The sequence below is a fragment of the Ictidomys tridecemlineatus genome, chromosome 7, assembly GCF_052094955.1.
Source record: "Ictidomys tridecemlineatus isolate mIctTri1 chromosome 7, mIctTri1.hap1, whole genome shotgun sequence".
Taxonomy (NCBI): domain Eukaryota; kingdom Metazoa; phylum Chordata; class Mammalia; order Rodentia; family Sciuridae; genus Ictidomys; species Ictidomys tridecemlineatus.
Window position 1 is genome coordinate 138,909,095 of NC_135483.1, and position 23,872 is coordinate 138,932,966.

The 23,872-nt window shown below is 33.6% G+C and overlaps 1 protein-coding gene across 14 annotated transcripts in view; it reads left to right on the forward strand.

Moving 5' to 3' along the window:
- The window catches only part of Ubr3 (ubiquitin protein ligase E3 component n-recognin 3), a 212,709-nt gene that overhangs the window by 164,035 nt on the left and 24,802 nt on the right, over positions 1–23,872 (forward strand). For 10 of the 14 annotated variants that reach the window (XM_078017552.1, XM_078017556.1, XM_078017555.1 and 7 more), the window contains one exon: positions 7,752–7,852. In XM_078017552.1, coding sequence (XP_077873678.1) covers positions 7,752–7,852 — 101 coding nt within the window. Of the gene's footprint in view, positions 1–6,932; positions 7,016–7,751; positions 7,853–23,872 lie in introns of those variants that run through there. The other 4 variants (XR_013424132.1, XR_013424136.1, XR_013424133.1 and 1 more) reach the window with 3 other exon arrangements.

The window sequence follows — 23,872 nt, forward strand, 5'->3', positions numbered from 1 at the left end:
AGACTAAATCAGTCAGGGTCACTCCAGGTGAACTGGGCTGGCACAAAATAATCACACAGAGACAGAGAAATACTTTTCTTTGGGTTCTGTGACAGCTCCTCTGACTCAGCTCCCACAAAAGAGGCAAGGCACGCAAGAAAAAGTGAAAGCATGCCTTGAACCTGGGTTTTATTGGGGGAGGCTCTTCCATGGAATAGTCTATCCCCAAAAGGGCAAAGGTATAGGATTACAAAGGAACAAGTGAGTGTAACTCAATCCCAGTGTGTAACACTTACTACTGGAACCACGCCTTGTTATCCTAGCTGGGGTAAAGCATGCAATAATTGTTCAGTACCCTGGTGCATCAGGACTTAAAGGCATCGTCTGCATCCAGGGCAGCTCCTGACACATCTTTTTTCTTTTATTCTGAAAATCTTTGTTAACATAATTATTTATTAACATAATTATTTATTTGTATAAGTAATTTTTTATAATATCAGTATTACTATTAGATAGAAGTTCTCTTTATTCATAACATATAATGTGTATCACTAGAAATATATGGTCAAAATACTATGTTTTCAATTAACTTGAAGTTACTTTTCTTGAGTGGTTATGCCTTCAACTTGATTCATTGTCAGGCTCATTTATTTCAGTTCTTTTTCCTCAGTATTTTATAATTTTTTCACTTTTATTTGTTTATTTTTATTATATAAGATAATTTTTTCCAAAGTTATAACTAGTTTTAAAAGTAAATTAAAGACCTCTATCTTCCATTTCTGTCTACTTGCATTTCTTTTTTGTGAAGTCTCTAATTATTTTGCCCATTTCTAAAAGTTTGGTTGTTGGCCTTTTCATTTACAAGGTATCCTTATGTATTATGGATATTAACTCTGTGTGTTATAAGTTGCAAATATATTTTACCATATTGTCAGATATCTTTTTATTTTATGATTTTTTGGTCAAAGATTTTAAAATTATAGTCGTTTATTAATTTTTTCATTTATTCTGGATTCTGAGTCATAAGCATATCTTCCCCCTACTCCTTAAGTATAAAGCAGTTCATCCATGGCTTCGTGTAGAATTTCTATGGTTTAAATTTTTACATTTAGTTTTCTAGGCTGTTTGGAATTTATCATGGCATAAGATGTAAGTATTGGACCCAATTTCATTTTTCCATATAGCTATCAAATGGCCTACTGCTTTGCCTTCATATAACAATAACATTAAAACAGATCTTAAAATAAAACAGAAGAAAGAGAAGAAGAGTGACAATATAAACATTAGTTTACAAATTAATGCTGTCAATGGAAGGAGTAAGGTAGAAAACTTAACCAATGAAACTTTATCCTAAATTATGTAGTATAATCAAACAAGATTATACAGAATTTTTAATTTTTCTTTGTTCAGAGGTTATGTGTTCTGTGTATTTTTGAAAAAGAAAACAGTTTAAATCCCACAAATTGACATTTTGTGTCAATCACTAGTGGACTAAGATTTTTTCCTCAGTAATCTCTGAAATTTGTTTTAAGTTTTATACTTAACACAGCACACAAACTATATTGTTTTTGTATGTAAGACTGATTTTGCCTAAAATGCTGTCATGAGTACTTGGGGCATTTATCTTCTACATGGTATTCTTAGAGGTAATAACATATAAACTTATTTCATAAACTCTTGAACTATGTATTTGACATGTAAAAAAATGTACAGTATTAATGTCAACCGTCCCTTAAAAGTTAGCCTATAAGTATTGTTGTATAATTTTCTTTGGTTAGAAACATTTTGGTCAAAGTAATGTCGTCAGAATTTTCTTCAGTGCCATTCAGCAAAACCATCTGTCTTTTAGCCTTTGCAACTACCAAAAATTTGTATGCTGCAGAGTACCTTATAGTTTTCATTTTTAAAATCGCTTCACTAATCTTGTGGAACCTGACCTAGAGGAAAGCTCCAAGGAAATTTACTTGAGAAAAGCCAACATTTCCAGGTGAAATAGTAGAATCTACTAAAGATAACCAATAGTGTCTACCATCCCAACTCTCCAAAGTTGAGATTGTTGATTGTGCTTATTTGTGGGATATTTGAATAAAATTGGACACCAAATTTTTCAGTTCCATGTCCCTCATGAAAAACAAGCAGTTACTTACATTGACTTGCAGACAAAGTAGAAACCGCACTGCATGTTTTTGTTTTTGTAAAGATTTTTCCATCCAAGTACGTGCAATCCAATTTCCTGTCTATCACACTATTGTATAAAGAGCAGCAAAAGTGGAGGGAAGAAGTGACTGCTATACACACTGAATCACTCTGCATAGTCTTATTTGAGACAATTGATATATGAATCTTGACTTTTTAATATTTGGAAACATCAAATAAAAATGGAAATGATAAAAAAAAGAAAAGGGGGAAGGTGTTTTTTGTTTACTGGCATAGAAAGATCACCACTAAAATATAATAATAAAAGATAAATAAATCCAGGAGAAGAAATGTGTAGTTATGCCAGTGTTTGTATAATAAAGTTGGGGGTGGGTGGGGATAAGAAAATAATTTGGTGCTTGTTAAAAAAATAAACCAATCCACAAGCATACATATCTGGATATTAGATTTACACCATAGATGATACTAAGGAGCATTACTTTTATTAAAAAAATATACTGAGTTAAATGGAACTTCATATGGGAAAGAATTAATATTTACCCCTATCTGTCACAGAATCCAAAGAAAAAGGTATTTCTTTGTCTCTGTGTGATTATTTCATGCCAGCCCAGTTCACCTGGAGTGACCATGACTGGTTTAGTCGTGTGTTTAGAAAAAGATGCAAATAACCAATAAATAAATAAGTAAATAAAACTAAAACTTATTCAAATTTTGTTAATTGTTTCAGTAAAATATATAGCAAAAGAAAATTCAAGATCATGCTTACATTTGTTGTCATGTATCTTTAATTTTCTTTAATATGAAATTGGTCCTGAGTTTTTCTTTGTATTTCGTAACATTGACATTTTTAAGAAAAGTTTAGGCAAGTTAGTTTGGTAGAAAGTCTTTTAATTTGCTTCTAGCCTACTGATGAGATTCCAGTTATACAATTGAGCAGAAATACTACATACTTACTTTGTGGTCTTTTTTTTTTTTTAATGGTACTGGGGATTGAACCCAGGGCCTTAAGCATACTAGGCAAGGGCTCTACCACTAAGCTACATCTCCAGCTACACTCTCAGCCCTTGTGTGTCATAAGAGGAGGCACATGCTGTTGATTTGTTTCTTATGATAACAACTCTGATTATGTAGCTAAGGAGGTATCTGCCAAGTGTCTCCCCTATAGAGTTATTATTTTACCTTTTATAATTAGTAAGTATTGTATGGGAAGACACTTTGAGACTATGTATGTATCCTGCTATACCTCATAACAAAGACAAAACTTTGGGTATGTGTTTTGTGCTTATAGACAAAATTAGCCAGCCATGAGTATTTTGCATGTTGTGATAAGGAAAATTGCTTTCCTTGATGTTAGTTAGTAAATTTCTAGCTAGATTTGAAAACTCAAGGGTGAAAATAGTGTAGAAATAAAAGATTAGAATTCCTGAATCTAAAAGATGTTCACCAAACAAAAAGTTTCTAAGCTTAGTGTTGGAAAATTAAAAGTTTATAGTACAGGGCTGGGGATGTGGCTCAAGCAGTAGTGCGCTTGCCTGGCATGCGTGTGTCCTGGGTTCGATCCTCAGCACCACATATAAACAAAGATGTGTCCACCGAAATCTAAAAAATAAATATTAAAATTCTCTCTCTTCCTCTCTCTCTCTCACTCTCTCTTAAAAAAAAAAGTTTATAGTACAGACATAGGTTCTTTGCTTTTCCTAATACTTAATGCCACATTATGTGGAGATTTTCTATCCATCCATGCATCCATCCATCCATCTGGAACATGAAACTGAGAAAAGTTAATCACATATACTTTTGGGGAACATAGCTGTTAAGGAATAGAGCTGTGATCTGAATCTAAATCTTCCTGATTTCAGAGACTAAGCTTTAACTATTATTCTATGCTTCCTTTCCTAGTATTAGGAGGTCTGAAGAATTTCTTGAAAATCTGGTTGTTTTCCCCACCTCATAGCCACATACACATATTTATTCTCTTTTTTTTATGATTCATTAGTTCATTACACTATAATACTCTAGTAAATTGTAATATGTCAAGTGTTTAATGTCTATGTATTTTTCAATTGAAATCTTTTTCTATTTTCTCACTTTAACATTTTTCCAGCACAAAATTCTAATATTGCATGTTTTACTATATATACTTTTTTATTAAATTTTTTTTTGTTGTTGATGAATACAATACCTTTACTTATTTGTTTTTTATGTGGTGCTGAGGATCGAACCCAGTGCCTTACACGTGCTGGGCAAGCACTGTACCACTGAGCTACAACCCCAGCCATACGCACACACACACACACAGACTTTTATTCATTGTCCTAATGAAAATTATTTTCTTTACTTTTAATTTCATTGTGTTGATGATAACTGAGTTATTTTTTAAGTGGGAAATTATTTCTGTTAACTATATTACTCCCAATTTTCTTGTTATCTGTAGAGGAAAGAGTAACACATAATTTTTATGATCTGGATTCAAAAGACTAAAAACTTTTGAGAGAAACAATCAAAAAGAAACACAGATTTTTTTAAAGGGTAGTTTTTAGGTGAAATTTAGAAAGGAAGGTGTAGATATTTCTCACATGCTTGTTGCCCTCATGCATGCACTGCCTCTCTATTACTTACCACCAGAGTAGTGTATTTGTTAAAACTGATGAGCCTGCATTGATACATCATAACCACCACATTAGGAAATGTAATTCACATTAGGTCTCACACTTAGATGTCTAATTTTAGTTTCTTTTGCCACTCTTTAATTTGTTTGTCCATTCATCATTTCATTAATTTTTCATTTGTTTATTTAGTCTGCTAAATAAACAAATTTTTAAATTTGTTTATTAACTCTTTGAATTCTGACATTGGGATATCATTGTAAAGGTGATATAGTTCTTGTGGAAGCTTTTCCCACATACTAACAATATAGAGGAAGAATTAGAAGAGTATAAATTTGGAGGAGATTGAATAATTGGAAGGCAGTGGCCATAGAGTGTCAAAGAGGGAGTGGAGATAAAGTCTTTAGGACTTAATTCCAATTAATTTTTTTGCTTAGTATTGGAAATTACACACAGGGGAGAGAAGACAGGTTTGGAATATCCCCAAATTTGTAGCTTATTTATTCATTATACTTTTATTATGTGAATATTATATATCAGGCATTGTGCTGAGTGCTGAAGGATGAAAGAAATATATAACATTTCAACTGTAAAATTATTAGAAGGGAGAACAGATTAATTGTGACTATTTGGGAGTGTATGTATGAAGTACGAGAAAAGATTGTGAATTCACTTTCAGACATGTTGAGTTTGAGCTGCCTGTTGGATATACATACAAGTGGAAATAATGAATATTCAGATACAGATTTAAGGAGAATCATGGATAGACATACAGACTTGGATGTCGTCAATGTATAGCTGATGACTGAGATCATGGGTTAGGCTACTAGGTCTTTCAAGAAGAGCCTTTGGTGTGAAAAGAAGGGAGAATTAGAACCATGGGGAAGGCTCTAGGTTGGTTAGAGAAAGAAGAGGAACCTGTGAAGACTGGTGTGGAGAAATTTGACATGTAAAAGAGAACCTACAGCAGTATGTAACAAAAGCCAAGAATATTCATTTGTATCAAAAGTCAAGTCATAGATCAATAAGATAAAGATTTAAAATATTGACTAAATTTTATAACTAGGAGATCATTTTTGATCATATGGAAAACTAGTTCTATGAGCTACTAAAATTGTAGAAATGGGTACCCCTCCAATATTGTCCTTCTTTCTTCTTTCAATTTTTAAGAACTTTGGTCTTGAAGATTGAGAGGCTAGAGAAGCTTGAGAGACAGGATAATAGTAGGTTTTGTTGTCTTGAAGAAGGAGACAATTATAGCACATTAAAAGACATTTATAAGTTGGGTGCATTGGCACATGCCTATAATCCCAGTGTTTTGGGAGACTGAGTCAAGAGGATCACAAATTTGGGGTCAGCCTCAGCAACTCAAAATAAAAAACAAAAAGGGCTAGGAATATAGCTCAGTGGTAAAGCTCCCCTGGATGTAATTGCCAATACTAAACAAAAAATAATAAAGAGATTCGTAGACAATGAAGAACTTCAAAGAGCTGTTTTCCTTTGGCAGTTTAAAGCCTCACAGCAGCAGGAACTGATTAATCTACCAATGTATATGTACCTAGTTAATAATAAGTAATCAGTAAATATTTATTGAATGAAGAAGCTTAATTTTTGCTTATTCCATGTCTAGTCAGAAGTGTAGTTTGAGAACTTAGCCAATTCTCTAGGTTCCTATTTACATTTTTTCCTCTGACATTAAAAATTAAACCTATAATAAAAAAATTTAACCTTCTAGGGCTGTGGGTGTAGATCAGTGTTAGAATGCTTGCCTCATAGATGTGAAGCCCTGGGTTCAATCTTCAGTATCACAAAAACTGAAACTAAATAATTAAAATAAAAATGTAACATTCTAAAGGTATTTTAAAAGTTCTTTTGGAATAAGCTCTACTTTATAATAGATTCTATGTTTTTCATAGTACTACACATTTGTAAGTTTTACTACACTGACTTTTATAGAAAATTTTAAGTTTTACTTTGGTTATTATCTTTTCTGAAACTTTGCAAATGTTAAAAATTCTATTTAAATTTTATGGTAGTCATAATGTTGAAACAGCTTTTTACTAAGAGATATTAACCAAGTTTTTTCAATATGACTTAACTTGTGAATTGTCCCTGTCTCGTTCTAGAATGAGAGCATTTATTCTTTTAGTGCTTTGTGATAATCATTTGCATGTCCCTCTCATTTCTCAGCCATGGCTATTAATTCAGAAGATACATGAGGAGGGATGATGAGGATGAGGAAAATACAAACAGACACTCATAGAGAGTAAAAGGTGGGGCCAACCCCTGATGGGGGAAGACTGACACCAGAGCTAGCTCAGCACATTTATTATATAGGTTTTATCATCAAAAGGTTAATTGTGGGGAAAGTTTCAGCAAAGCAGGCAATCTAAAGGATATAGGACTGGCAAGACATTGGGGTCATCTTGTTTTGCTCAAAATTCACTGTCCCTGTGAGTTGGTGTCTGAACTCAAGACCCAAACTGATAACTGCTGTGTGCCTTTGCACGTAGCACCCCCACATTACCCTCCTCATCACTATAGCAACTGGGCCATAATGACCTGCATTTTTGTACAGGCAGCTCCCAGCGCAAATATAGCCATGAGAGAGTCAGAGGCCATAATTTGTTTCAAATCACTGCTTCCACGGTGATTGTCCTATGAGCTACCCCATTTGTCCTAAAACAATTGTCTGTTCTAATTCTCTTATATTTCATTTAATGCTTCACTTAATTTCTATAATTTTAAGAGGTTAGAAAGACTCATAATTAAGTTAATGTATCCCAGTTGTTTACTTTGGTAAGATTTAGTAAAGTATCTATACAATTTTTTCAAATTAGGAAAAGGAAATTATGGGTCTAAAAAAATTTTAGGCAAAATATTCTTTTGAGATTTCTCACTTGTTTATAAAGATTTTATTTATGTTTCATAGACATATAGAATATACAGTGAATTAGAAAAGATGTACAATACTATTTAAAGTGATTATTCATTTTTCTTAAAATTTAGGTTGGGAAATGACGAACAGCCTGAGGTTCCAATTCTTTATCATGATGTAACATCCCTTTTGCTTATCCAAATCTTAATGATGCCACAACCTTTACACAAAGGTATGTCTTTATAATTCAAATTCTTTTATTATGTACTATATATTGTATTATGACTATTCTGGAGATTGATGGATCAATTAGAGCATTCAATCTGCTGGAAACTTTTGTGATAAAACATTTTTTATTAGTAGTAAATGATAATCATATGTAAGAAGATGACAGTGAAATAAAGGTAGTTATTTCATTTGAGTTTGTTTGCAGTATTGTAGTCAATAAGAGGTAAAGAATGAGAAAAGTATTCAGAAAACATTTTTAAAAAAATGGAATTGACAGTACAAAACCAAATTTGAAAAAAAGACAATCTGCCACTTTTAATGCCTCCACCTTAACTATGTAAATCCATAGTTCATATATAGTAATTATAAAGCTATAAAAAATGTGATGTCCTGTCATTTTAAGCTAGTGCTAATGTAATAACATTATTATATTAATTGTATTAATATTATATTAGCAACATTTTAATTATTGCTTAATAGTCTTCATAGTTTTCACTTGAAGACATTTAAAATATTCTCTCAGATAATTAATATTCTTCTGTGTTGGAGTAGTAATTGTGTTTTGTTCTGCTATTGTAAGTTATAGTAGAAGGAACATCTGTGGGTGCATAAAGGCATTCTTCCTGAAGAAGACATTCTTTGTACATCAATTTGATCATTAGATAAAAATCACTTACCTAAGGACATCAAGTGATCTTATTTTAAATATAGACAAATTATGATATTTCATTTAAATTATAATATTCTGTAAAGAGAAAATGTCCTCAAAAAGTGTCTTAGTCAACTTTTTGTTGCTGTGACCAAAATACCTGACATAAAAAACTTAAAGGGGGCCCAGGACCACCCCTGCCGCCATGTGGGAGCCCAGGCCCAGGTCTGGCCCAGGTCTGCCCCCACTGACCTGCTGACCTATGTTGGATACAGGCCCAGGCCTAGGCCCCTTTCTGTCTACCTGTGCAGGAGCCCAGACCCAGGGTAGGTCTGGGTTCTCACCACTGATTGGCAGGCCTATGCCAGAGACTAGGCCTAACCCAGAGACTAGGCCTAACCCACCTCTATCTTGGAACATTACAGCCATTGCCATAACTCTTCCCATGCAGTTTTGTAAACCCTGTGACAACAGACAGGTCCTGGAGGCAGCTGCATCTCCAAACAGGCGGCCCAAAGCCATTGTTAGGCCCATCCTTTCAGCCCCATTGCTGAAAGTGGTTGCATTCATCTTGGGGCACCCCCACTGATATCTCAAGTTACCTCTGCAATTGCTGCCACCACCTTTAGTCACAGTAGCATCCATTGCGGGACACTGGCAGGGTCTGGAAGCCCAACACCAAGGTGAGGTGCATACAGATACTCTGCACGGATACTACAAGATTATAGTGTAGAAACTGTAATACCTCAGATCTGCACTGCAAGAAAGGAAGACACATAGACAACATGAAAATAATCAGGGAATTTTGTGCCCCAAACAAACCAGGATCCTACAATAATAGAATCCATGACAGCACAGTTGATGAAATGGCAGAGAAGGAGTTCAGAATATACATAATTAAAATGACCTGTGAATTAAAGAATGACCTAAATGAGTAAATACAGGCAAAAATTGATCACTTCAACAAAGAGATAAGGGAGCAAATACAGGTAGCAAAAGGTTACTTCAAAAAAGAGAGATTTTGGAAAAAAAAATCGGAAATCCTCACGATGAAGGAAATAATAAACCAAATAAAAAACTCAATAGAAAACATCACCAAAAGAGTGGATCATTTGGAAGATAGAACGTCAGATAATAAAGACAGAGTATACAATCTGGAAAATAAAGTTGACTACTCAGTGAAGATGGTAAGAAACCATGAACAGAACATCCAAGAATTATGGGATAGCATCAAAAGACCAAATATAAGAGTTATCGGGATAGAGGAAGGCACAGAGATTCAAACCAAAGGAATGCACAATCTCTTCATTGAGTTAATATAAGAAAATTTCCCAAATATGAAGAATGAATTGGAAAATCAAATACAAGAGGCATACAGGACACCGGATATACAAAATTACAACAGATCTACACCAAGGCACATTATATTGGAAATGCCTAGCATACAGAATAGGGATAGAATCTTAAATGCCACAAGAGGAATCAACTCACATATAGGGGGAGACCAATTCGCGTATCAGCAAATTTTTCAACCCAGACCCTCAGGCCAGGAGGAGATCCTGGAACAACATATACCAAGCTCTGAAAGAAAATGGATGCCAACCAAGAATCTTATATCTAGCAAAATTAAGCTTCAGATTTGATGACAAAATAAAAACTTTTCATGATAAACAAAAATTAAAAGAATTTTCAGCAAAGAAAGCCTGCATAATAGAACATTCTTGGCAAAATATTCCACGAGGAGGAAATGAAAAGCAACAGTGAAAATCTATAAAGCTAAGAACTACACTAAAGGAAAGGCAAATCAAAGAGAAACCAAGTCAATTTAAGAACCAAAAATAACCAAAATGACTGGGAATATAAAATGTATTTCAGTTATAACCCTGAATGTGAATGGCCTAAACTCATCAATTAAAGACAGATTGGATTTTTAAAAAGACCCAACAATATGCTGCCTTCAAGAGACTCACCTCCCAGGAAAAGACATTCACAGACTGAAGATGAAAGGACGGGAGAAAAATGTATCACTCACATGGACTGTGTAAACAGGCAGGGGTTTCCATCCTCATATCAAATAAAGTGGATTTCAAACCAAAGTTAGTGAAAAGGGATAAAGAAGGACATTTCATACTACTCAAAGGAATCATACATCAATAAGACATAACAATTGTAAATATCTATACCCCAAACAATGGGGTATCTATATGTATATCAAACAAACCCTCTCAACTTTAAGAATCAAATAGACTACAACACAATAATGTTGACTTTAACATACTTCTCCCATCACTGGATAGATCTTTCAAAAAAAAAAAATAAAGAAACTATAGAACTCAGTAATACAGCCAATAATTTGGACTTAACAGACATATATAGAATACTTTATCAACAAGTGAATACACTTTTTTCACGGCAGCACATGGATCCTTCTCCAAAATAGATCATTTGATATGATTGCCACAAAGCAAGTCTTAGCAAATACAAAAAAGTAGAGATACTATCCTGCATTCTGTCTGACCATATAGAATGAAATTAGAAGTCAATGATAAAATTAAAAAGAGAAGCTACTCCAACACCTGGAGACTAAACAATATGCTATTGAATGACATGTGGATAACAGAAGACATCAGGGAGGAGATAAAAAAAATTCTTAGAGGCAAATGAGAACTTCAATACAACTTACCAAAAATCTCTGGGACATCATGAAAGCAGTGCTTAGAGAAAAGTTCATTGCATGGAGTTCATTCATTAAAAGAAGAAAAAGTCAACAAGTAAACGACCAGACAATACAGCTCAAAGCCCTAGAAAAAGAAAAATAAACAACACCAAAGTAGTAGAAGACAAGAAATAATTAAAATCAGGGCAGAAATCAATGAAATTGAAACAAAAGAAACAATTCAAAAAATTGACAAAACAAAACGCTGGTTGAAAATAAATAAAATTGACAAGCCATTAGACACCCCAACAAGAAGGAGGGAGAAAACTCAAATTACCAAAATTTGTGATGAAAAAGGAAATATGACATACACTATTGAAATACAGAAGATAATTAGAATCTGTTTTTGAAAATATATATTTCAATAAAATAGAAAACCTAGAAGATACCAACAAATTTCTAGATTCTTATGATTGACCCAAACTGAATCAAGAAGACATATACAATTTAAACAGATCAATTTCAAGCAATGAAATAGAAGACCCCATCAAAAGCCTACCAACTAAGGAAAGCCTGGAACCAGACAGATTCACAGCTGAGTTGTACAAGACCTACAAGGAAGAATTAATACTAATACTCTTCAAATTATTCTATGAAATAGGAAAGGAAGGAACCCTTGCAAACTCATTCTCCAAAGCTGGTATCATCCTGATACCAAAACCAGGAAGAGACACATCAAGGAAAGAAAATTTCAGACCAATATCCATGATGAACATTGATGCAAAAATTCTCAATAAAACTCTTGCATACAAAACATAAGGAAAAAAAATAGTGCTCCATGGTCAAGTGGGGTTTATCAAGGTTGGTTCAACATATGGACATCAATAAACATAATTCATCCCATCAGTAGACTTAGAGATAAGAATCATGTGATGATATCAATTGATAACAGAAAAAATGTTTGACAAAATACAGCACCCTTTCACGTTCAAAACACTAGAAAAACTAGGTACAGTAGGAACATACCTCAACATTGTAAAAGCTATCTGTGCTAAACCCAAGGCCAACATCATTCTAAATTGAGAAAAATTAGAAGCATTCCCACTAGAAACTGGAACAAGACAGGGATGCCCTCTTTCACCACTTCTGTTCAACATAGTTCTTAAAACTCTAGCCAGAGCAATTAGACAGACAGAAGAAATTAAAGGGATACAAATAGGTAAAGAAGAATTCAAACTATCATTACTTGCTGATGACATGATTCTATACTTAGAGGATCTAAAAACTCCATCAGAAAGCTTCTAGAATTAATTAATGAATCCAGCAAAGTAAAATCAGGACATAAAATCAATACCCATAAATCAAAGGCATTTCTGTACATCAGTGATGATTTTATATATCACTATATATAAAAATAAAGAGAAATTGGGAAAACAAAACAACCCCATTCACAATAGCTTCAAAAAAATCAACCAACCAAACAAACAAAAAAACCAACTTGGGAATCAACTTCAACTAAAGAGGCAAAAGATGTCTACAGTGAAAACTAAAGAACACTAAAGAAAGAAATTCAAGAAGACTTTAGAAGATGGAAAGATCTCCCTTGCTTTTGAATGGGCAAAATTAATATTGTCAAAATGGCCATACTACCCAAAGCACTATACAATTCAATGCAATTCCAATTCAAATCTCAATGTCATTCCTTATAGAAACAGGAAAAACAATCATGAAATTCATTTGGAAAAATAAAGGAACCCAGAATAGCCAAGGCAACAATAACCTTAAACCTTAAATAACCTTAAACTATACTACAAAGCTATAGTAACAAAAATGGCATGGTATTGGCACCAAAATGGACATGTAGACCAGTGGTACAGAATAGAAGACGCAGAGACAAACCCATATGAGTACCATTATCTCATACTAGACAAAGGCGCCAAAAATATACATTGGAGAAAAGATGCCTCTTCAACAAATGGTGCTGGGAAGACTAGAAATTCATATGCATCAGAATGAAACTAAACCCCTATCTCTCACCATGTGCAAAATTCAACTCGAATTGGATCAAGGACCTAGGAATTAGTCCAGCACTCTGCACCTAATAGAGGAAAAAGTAGGCCCAAATCTTTCTCACATTGGCATAGGCCCCGACTTCCTTAACAAGACTCTGAAACAAGAAATAAAATCAAGAATTAATAAATGGGTGTGGGCTCAAACTAAAAAGCTTCTTCTTAGCAAAAGAAACAATCAATGAGGTGAAGAGAGAGCCTACATTTTGGAAGCAAATTTTTGCCACATGCATGTCAGATAGGGCACTAATCTCCAGAATATATAAAAAACTCCAAAAACTTAACACCAAAATAACAACCCAATCAATAACTGGGCTTAGGAACTGAACAGATGCTTCTCAGAAGAAGATATATGTTCGATTAACAAATATATGAAAAAATGTTCAATGTCTTTAGTAACTAGAGAAATTTGCATCAAAACTGCTCTATGATTTCATCTCACTCCAGTCAGAATGGCAATGATCAAGAATACAAACAATAATGTGTTTATGGGGATGTGGGGAAAAAGGCACACTCATACATTGTTGGTGGGACTGCAAATTTGTGTAACTAATCTGGAAAGCAGTATGGAGATTCCTTAGAAAATTTGGAATGGAACCACCATTTGACCCAGCTATCCCACTCCTCAGTCTGTACCCAAAGGACTTAAAATCAGCAATTATAGTAACGCAGCCACATCAATGTTTATAGCAGCTCAATTCACAATAGCTAAACTGTAGAAGCAACCTTGATGCCCTTCAATAGTTGAATGGATAAAGAAACTGTGTTATATATACACAATGGAATATTACTCAGCATTAAAAGAAAATTATGACATTTGCAGGTAAATGGATGGAGTTGGAGAATATTATGCTAAGCAAAGTAAACTAATCCCCCCAAAACAAAGGCTAAATGTTCTTTCTGATAAGTAGATGCTGAATGGCAGGCAGGGCATGGGAAAAATGGAGGAACATTGATTGAGGAAAGGGGAAGGAAGGGAGAGAAGGGGGTATGTGGGCAGGAAAGATAGTGGAATGAGATGGGCATCATTACCCTAGGTGCATGTATGACTGCACATATGGTGTGATGCTATATCAAGTACAACAGAGAAATGTAAAGTTGTGCTGCAATTGTATACAATGAATCAAAATGCATTCTGCTGTCATATATACCCAATTAAAATAAATTAATTAATAAAAAATATTTTAAAAACCAAAAAATAGTATCATTATAAATACTATTATTATTAAAATGCAGATTTCAAATTACTGTATTGATAACCAAATGATCCCCCTTTAGCAGTCTGAAACAGCAATCTATTGTCCTCTTGGATTTTGTGCTTCAGGAATTTGGGCAGGACTCTACTGGAATGTCTTCTGTAGTACAGTTACATATCTGGTGAAGCTACAATAACCTGAAGACTATGTGAGCTGGACATCCATAATGGTGTTCTCACATGAGTGATGAATGACTCTTTCTGTAAGCCAGAAATTGCTCCAGCATGGCAGTCTCATAGCATGTGGATTTCACAAGCAATTTTTGGGATCTTTCATGAAAAGATAACTAAGCAGAAGCTATGTCTTTTTCTCCTAGTTTTTAAAACTTAAAGACCATAGTGTAGTCACAGACTTCCCAGAAACAAGAGGAGGTCATTCAGATGATCAGCTCTTTATAAGGTGAAAATTTACATTTTAGAGGTGTATGTGGAATCTGGGTATGATGGCACATGCCTGTGATTCCCAGCTACCCGGAAGTCTGAGGCTTAAAGATTGTGAATTGGAGACCAGAGTGGGCAACAAAGCAAGCCCCTGTCTCAAAAAAGGCAATATGTGGGCTAAAAAGAGAAGTGGACCAATTCTGTCTTTGAGATCATCTTTCAGGGAAGTTATATGTTTGATTCTGTTTTCTGACATGCTTGGAGAGTTAGAGGTCTCCAGATAAAACATGCCAGTGATTATTTTGTCACCTGTAGTACTAACTTGAGGATTAACTACATGGAATCAAAAAGTGAATTGTAGAGCATTTGCAGAAAAGCAGGTATAGTAGATTACTTTCCTGACAGGGTTGTCAATAAAAAGTACTAATAAATGAAGAAAGTGAAAGAACATTATAAGGAACATGTGTCAAAAATACTATTCAATTTTCCAAAAGAAAAAATATTAAAAATAATGTTTGAAACAATAAATTAACAGAACAAAAAACAAAATAATATAGGAAGGGAAAATATTTTTAAATGCTTACAAAAATTAGCAGAAAATGCATGAATTTTTCAAATAAAATTTTGATGTGAAAAAAAATAAAACTTAAAGAAAGAATGATGTATTCTCATGGTTTCAGTCTACCATCAATCAGCTCCATTTCTTTGGGCCTGTGATGAGGCAGAATGTCATGTCAGAGTACATGGCAGAGCAAACTGTTTACCTTATAACAGCTGAAAAGCAAAGAAAGAGAGAAACATAAAATACCTTCTTCCAACTAGGTCCTACCTTCTAAAGTTTCTACATCTCCCACTGATGTCATCAAATGGTTAGTCCATCAATAGATTAATCCCCTAATGAAATCAGATCACTCATGGCCCAATCCCCAAAAGCCCCACATCTGAACATTGCTGCACTGGGAACCAATCCTTCCAGATCTAAGCTATAACAATAAGCAAGCATAATATTTTATTTATACCAGCACTGTGAATTTTTAATTAATTTTTTAAAATTAAAGATGCATACAGGAGCTGGGGATGTAACTCAGTGGTAGAGTGCTTGCCCAGCATATGCAAGGCCCAATAAGCAATCACTCCCCATTTCTTCCTTCCTCTAACATTCGGATGTTTTTTCATATTACTTTTTTGGATTTGGCTGTGCCTATGAATTTAATCATTTATGTTTATAGACTTTAAAATCTAAACCCATCAAATAACTTCAATGTAATTAATCTCTTTGCCAAATCAGTTTTAAATTCTTTAGGGTTTCTTTTCCCCCCTCTTGTGTCACTTTGGTTAGTTTCTCTTAGTTTAGGGAAACAATTGTCTTGGAGTCGTGCCAGTTTACTCCTAATTGGCTATTCTAATTATACCACTCATTAAATTTTGAAGTATAAAAAGTTACTTTGTTTTACATCTTCAAATATTTATACATTTTATTTTAAATATTTTTTGTTTATAAGTATAGTTATTATGTAAACCTGAAAAACTAAAAGGGAAGAGACTTGACATAGGATTTTTAATTTTCATAATTAATATTTAATCTAAAGAGAAAAATATTTCAATTAAGAGTAGAGGACCTGTTGTTTGAGTGTCTAAGAGTTGTCATTGTTGTATCATTGTCACAGGAAACTGTTGGTAATAGTTTTCAACAGAAGGCGAAGCTAATGGTGAAAGGGGATTTAATTGAAACTATAGAATTTAATTTAGTAGAAACATCCTAAAATCGTGTTCTAAAATACATCAAGGAAATTAATCTGTTTAATATGTTGCTCACTGTCATTGTAGTGATGAATTGTTCTTAGAATTTATGGCTGGACCAAAAAACATAAAAATAAAAAAGCATTCTTTCTTTCTTTATTTTTTTAAGCACATTGAACATTGACTAGAAAGAGACCTTACTTTAACTACTAGGAAGCTCAAAGAGATAGAAGGTTGTTTAATTATATTCAGTAACTTGAATTTTCCTCAGATAGCTTTTGTGGGATGTGAAGAGTAATAGATAAAGAAGATAGAGTTGTTAATGTAAATTTTTCAGTTTGCCCTCTAATATTGACCTAATAGTTAATAACAGTTGGTAATCTTTAGTGTGTGTGCGCATGTGTGCATGTACGTGTACACATACGTGTGTTTGGTAATGGGGATAATGTCTGTTTTTGTTTTAGAAATGTATATATTTCTATAACTTTAGTTATTGGTTATTATTAGAAAAGGAAAAGAAGGAAAAATTTTACTGTTTACATGTACTAGGGTGGTAAATGCTTCTGGTGGTCTTATTTGAAAGTAGTTGAAGCAGAAATTTATCTGGACACCTTTTAAGCACTAGTTTCAGGTCAAAAGACCTTCTTCCGCCAGTTGTCTCATCAGAAGTTCAGACTAAATATATTAAAAGCAAGCATTTGTTTTCTTTGATCTTTTTTTACATCTGGGAATCTTATTTATCATAATACCCATTATTATGGCCTCCAAAGGATAAGTCTGGAAATAACTTATGACATTACTGGCCTCCAAAGGATAAGTCTGGAAATAACTTATGATAGATCACTTTCTTCACGTATTCATGTTTAGTTCTGTATGTTCAAGGGGAAAGACATTTTATTACAGAGGATCAGGTTTGGCTATATATTGCAGTGAGGAAACAAAAACCAACACAGTTTTAAGCTTAAATATTATTTTTAAGCTTAAATAAGATTGAAGCTAATTTCTCTTTCATGTAAAAAAAAAGTAGGCAGGTCTATTCTTCTACTTCACAGCACTAAATTTCTTATAGTTTGGGTTTCATCTTCCTAGAGTTCCAGCCATCACAGTTTAGTTCAGTAGAATGGAGAGTTGAGATAAGAACTTAACTCTGAGGCCATTTTAGGCTTAGGGAGCTGGCACACTACTGTAATCCCAGTGGCTCAGGAGGCTGAGGCAGGAGGATCACCAATTCAAAGCCAGCCTCATCAATTTAGTGAGGCTGCAAGCAACTTAGAAAGATCCTGTCTCAAAATAAAAAATAAAAAGGGCTGGGGATGTGGCTCAGTAGCTAAGTGCTCCTGTGTTCAATCCCTGGTTTTATTAAAAAAAAAAAAAAGCCATTTTAGAAGATCCACTCAGAACATAACAACTGTATGTCTTTGGCTAAAATTCTTCCTTCATTTTCAACCTCTTGAGTTTAAAGCTTAAAAACATTATCTTTTTAAGGAAGAGTCAATTACTTAGATCATGTTACTGTTTTTTCCCATCTTGCTGTTATTAAGGAGCTTCACAAATTTGTTCTAACTACGCTTTATAGGATAGTGATTCCAGGATTTTCTGGAGCATCTTCCTGGAGATTATTCTTACAAGATCCCATAAGCAAGGCCAAAAAAAAAGGAGATAGGACTTTGCTTTTATTATTTGCCATTCATTTTAAGAGAGAAAATGTCTCAGTTTTGCTTTGTTACATACCAGGGCTTTAAAAATAAATGACTATTTTAGAATATCTCAAACATACATAATGGTAAAAAGCAGAGTTTGATGGTCTTGTGTACCTACCAATTATCAATTCATGGCCAACCTTGTTTTTATTTATATCCTCAACTAGTCCTTCCTCTCTCCTATTCTTATTTTGAAGCAAATCCCAAACCTCATTTTTTATCCATATAGTCTTCATTATGTATCTCTAAAATATAATAATTCTTTAATAAACATAACCATACTACTATGAACAAATTTTAAAATGGAGTTATGTCTTAATATCATTAAATATCTAGTCAGTATTTAGGTTTCCATAGTTGGTTCTTATAATTGATTTCTTACAGTTGGTTTGTTTGACTTAGGATCCAAACAAGGTTGACACATTGGATTTGGTTGTAATATTTCTTCCCTTTCCCTCTAACATTTGTTGAAAATTTTTAGTCTTTTGTCCTTAGAGTTTTCCATAATTTAAATTTTGCTAATTGCATTCTTGTTGTTTAGCAATATGTTCTGTCCCTGTGTGTTTCCTACAAACTGGAAGATAGATTTAGAAATGTGGATTCAGTTTCTTTTTTTTTTTTCCTTTGTTCAGAGATACTTCATGGACAGTGTTAGAAACTTTAATCAGGAGAATAATATCAATTTGCCTTTCTGTAGGTGACATTCAAGAGTATTGTTGATTGTCTTGATTTATTCCTTAATTACTTTTCTTGTTTGGTGTACATTTTTTTTTTTGTATTAAACCCAGAGGTGCTTTACCACTGAGCCATATCCCAGCCATTTTTATTTTTTATTTTGAAACAAGGTCTCTTGTGATCCTCCTGCCTCAGCCTCCAGAGTTGCTTAAGGTCTCACTAAGTTGCTGAGGTTGATTTTGAACTTGTGACCCTCCTGCCTCAACCTCCAGAGTCACTGGGGTTACAAGTGTATGCCACCATGCCAGGAAAAATTATTATAAAAAGAAAGAAGTTTTTCCTATTACTTACCCATTGGTAAAGTTAATATAGGAAAGACTTTTTTTATTTACCAGTTTGCAGAAAGATTACTTTTATTTTTAGTATTTTCCAAAGTTGTTTTCATTTTTATTTTTCAGTACAATTGTAAACTCATGGATTTTAAAATATTTGATGTCTTTCAGTCTCACTGTGAATAATAACTTAAGATACTTAAATTTGGCTTAGGTTCTATTGATTTGACCTTGGCAGTCTTTGACAGTTTCTTCAGACCAAGGTTTTTTAATCTGTGGTTCTAGAGTTCATTAGTGGACTTCATGGAATCCATGAATCTTCTAAAATGTAGAAAATTTTGTATGTAAATGTACATTTTTTTCTAAAATAGTTCTATAGCTGTCAACAAATTTCCAAAACAGTCTTGATCCCTAAAAAGTCAAAAATCTCAGTGACTTGGGAGGCTGAGGCAGGAGGATCCCAAGTTCAAAGCCATCTTCAGCAACTTAGCAAAGCCCTAAGCAACTTGGCAAGACCCTGTCTCAAAAAATAAAAAGGGTTGGGGATGTGACTCAGTGGCTCAGTGTCCCTGGGTTCAGTTCCTGGTACAAAAAAAAAAAAAAAAAGATCAATTATTTATTAATTCTATTGAGAACTCCTGGCCATAGACAAAGAAATAGTTCTATAATAAGGAATAGCAGTAAGGAGATTGTGTTTGCAGTTTTAAAATCAATAGATTATAGTGGAGTGAGAAAACAGTCCACAGAGAATTATTAAGAGTTATTGGGGAGGGAGAAAACAGAAGCTATACATGGGTGTAATTCATAGGGGTAGCTTGTTGTTTGTTTTTAAGATAGGAGAGTTTTAAGCATGTTTAAATGTTTGCCATTTCTCTGTTTTTTTTTTTTTTCACTTAATAACTCCTGGTGGTCCTTTACTTGAATTGATACCTTCTCTTGGAAGTCTTTCTCTTATGTATCCCTTGTTCCGTTTCCCATAACAACTTACTCAGACTTCTCTTTTTATGCTTGTCTTATGTCATAATAGATTTTTAAAAATATATCCCTCTGTAAACTATCAGTTCCTCTAGGATAAGTATTATCTTATATATATATCCCTAATGCATAATGTATAATGTTCTCAGCAGGTATGGAATGTAATGGATGTGTTAAAAATCCATTGGTCTTATTTTGTGCTAAATTGCTTGTTTTCTATTTTGAAATTCAAGAAAGCTCTTACTTTCATTAAAATCTTTAGATTTTATTTTGTGATCACTTCCATGTCATGTTTGTGGAGAATGTTGGTAGTTTATTAGAACCAAAATTCAGTTGCCTAAAGTATGCCTAGGGGAACAGCATTAACTACCTTATTAGTTGTTGGATGGATTTGGGATCTTCTTTCTATCTTGATCAAGGCAAATGAAGTCTTTTAAACTGCGTTCTTCACTCATCAAATAGATTCTAGCTTATCACACAGAAAAACATATCATAAATTAATTTATGAGAGGATCAGAGCACATGTAATTAGTAACTCTAGATCATCAAAAGGGAGAATGAGATTTGATGTTCTCAAATGATCTGTACAAAGTACTGTTGGAAGCAGTGGAACAGTATATATTTTTAACAACTTTTTTGTGATTATTTTAGGAAAAGAATAAAATATATGATGCCATCTTCAGATCATGTCCTGTTTCTTGTATGTTTTTCCCTGAGAGGTTTTATGTTTTACATGTATTCTACGTTGTTCTAAAAGAAACTTGGAACATTTTGAATTATCTTAACTCTAAAACAATAAGGAACTTATGCAAACATTTGAATCCTGTTTGTCTTATTCATCACCTACACTAAGTCTGGTATTTGTAGGCAAGTCAGTGCATCTGTGGATATTTGTTGACCAACTCTGTTTCCCCAGGAGATTGCTGATTCCTTGAAAACCTCAACACCAGTCATAGAGTGGATACTCACTAAATACTCAATTTTTTGATTGTTGTCCATGTTTTTGTGCCTTACCCACTTAAAAAGAAAACAAAAAATAAAACTGTTGACATCATTCCAAAATTGGGCCCTTGTTCCAATTAATGTAGATATCCTTAGAACTATTTATTCCATTTCTGGTGTTGTGTCTTGATGGTGGTGCAGGGGGAGGAGAAGGAAAGAAACATGAGCAAGGATTTTCATATGAAGTTTAAGATGTTATTTTAATTTCATGAATTATGACATTTTAAATTTTTAAAAATGATAAATTACAGATAAATTACAAAATGATGACTTTATCTTCTGAAATAGATGTGGCATCTGTTTAGTAGCTTAGCCCACACAGTAATTAAGAATAGGAAATCAAGAATGTATATTACATTTGTAATTCTAAGGAAAATTCACTTCTTAAGTCCCAGGTTAAAATTTATCTTTACCACATTTGTTATCTATCTTATGTAATCAGTATAAATAAGCTTTTTTTAAAAAAAATTATCATTATTATGATTTGCTGTGCTGAGGCTTGAACCAAGGAAGCACCATATACCCAGCCCAGGAGCAAACTATTATTATTGAGCTGCCTTGAATTTAGATTTCTTTTCCTTCTATTTGCTCCCATACTATAAGTTCTTAATGCTATATCTATTGCAGGTGAGAGAAATTCATTTGAAGTCCACTGATGGACTCACATGAGCCTGTAGGAGCTGGGAGTAGTAGTCTTGGGGTCTTAGGGATAAACCAGAACCATAACTTTAAGTGCTGACAGATTCTTTCTATCATGCATCTCTCATTCTGCCATGAGTCCACTTTCGTCAGTCTTGTCACTTCATTCAGGCTCAGCTGTTGACCAGAGCATAGCCTCTGATATTTCTAAGCTCAATATTTACACTTTCCCTTCATCTCCAGTTATAAAAATCCCATAGATGCACCCTAACTAATATGGTTTATATCAAGTACCCACCCTAACTGATCAGCACGGATAAGAGCAGATATGTGGCACACATGTGTATACTCACACATTTTTAAATCAGGGAAGATTTTTTTTGGGAAGTGACTTTCAAGGTGTTATTTGACTGATTTTATGAGTTAGCCTACCTATGAGAAAGGAAGATTATTTCAGTTTGTAGACACCTAGGGGAAGGATGCCAAATATTTCTTTAAAAGATCATCAGTCTTCTTAATATCAGTAATCATCAGGGAACTGCAAATCAAAACTACAGTGAGATATTACCTCTAACTGGTTTGGAAGGTTTCTATCAAAAAATTACAAGTATTGGTGAGGATATGGAGAAAATAGAACCCTTATACCTTGTTGGAATGAATGTAAAATAGTTCAACCCTTATGGTAAAGATTGTGGAGGGTCCTCAGAAAATTAAAAATAGGACTATCATATGATACAGAGATCCTACTTCTGGGTGTAGAGCCAAAGGAAATGAAATCAGTGTCTTGAGATATCTGTATTCCCATGTTCCATTGCCTCATTGTTTATAATAGCTAGGATGTGGAAACAACCTAAATGTTAATGAGTGAATGAATACACACATACACATGTGTGCATGTGCACGCGCATATACACACATGCACACATATATACATGAAAGGTTATTTAGCCTTAAAAAGGAAGGAAATCTTGTTCCATTTGCAACAGTGAACCTGGAGGATATTATGTTACATGAAATAAGCCAGTCCCAGAGATAAATACAATTGTCCCCTGGTATTTTCTAGGGATTGGTTTCAGGATGCTGCATGTATTCCAAAATTTGAGGATGTTCAAGTCTCTTATATAAAGATGGCATGATATTTGCATATAATTTATACATGTCCTGTGGTAATACTTTAAATCTTTTCTAGTTTACTTATAAGACAATATTACTATATATTTTTTCTTTAATTTATATATTTATATATTTTTATATATATACACACACACAATAATACAAGGTACATTGTGTAATTCCTAATACAATGTAAATGCTATGTAAAATAGTTGTTATACTGTATTGTTTAATAAAGCCAGAAAGAAAACTGTGCATGTTCAATAAAGATAATTTTTTTTCAAATATTTTCTATCTGAAGTTGATTGACTCTGCAGATGTGGAAGCTGTGGACATAGAGGACCAGCTGTAATGCATTATCCCATTTATATGTAGAATTTAAAACATTCATACTCATAGAAACAGTAGAAATGTAGTTACCAGTGGTCAGGAGGGTGGGTGGGGAAGTGGGGAGATAATAGTCAAAGGTACAAGTGCCAAGAAAATAAGTTCTAGAATCTGCTCACACTATATCTACTAAATTAAGTATACTAACTGTATTTAATAAAACTTTGTTGTATACTTTGATTTGTTAAGAGAGTAGACATTAAGTATTCTAACCATATACACAGAAAGTGATAACTATATGAGGTGATGTATATGTTTACTTGAATGTGAATCATTTCAGAGTGTATGTTTATACCTTTAGTATTTACAATTTTCATCAATTATACCTCAGTGAAAAGGGGCAAACATCAGTCTAGCTACAGTAAAAAATAGATTGTAAGAATCTAAGAGGTGATACAGATAAACTACCATGTAGAAAAGAATTAACATAGAAGGCCTGCTTGTAAAGTTG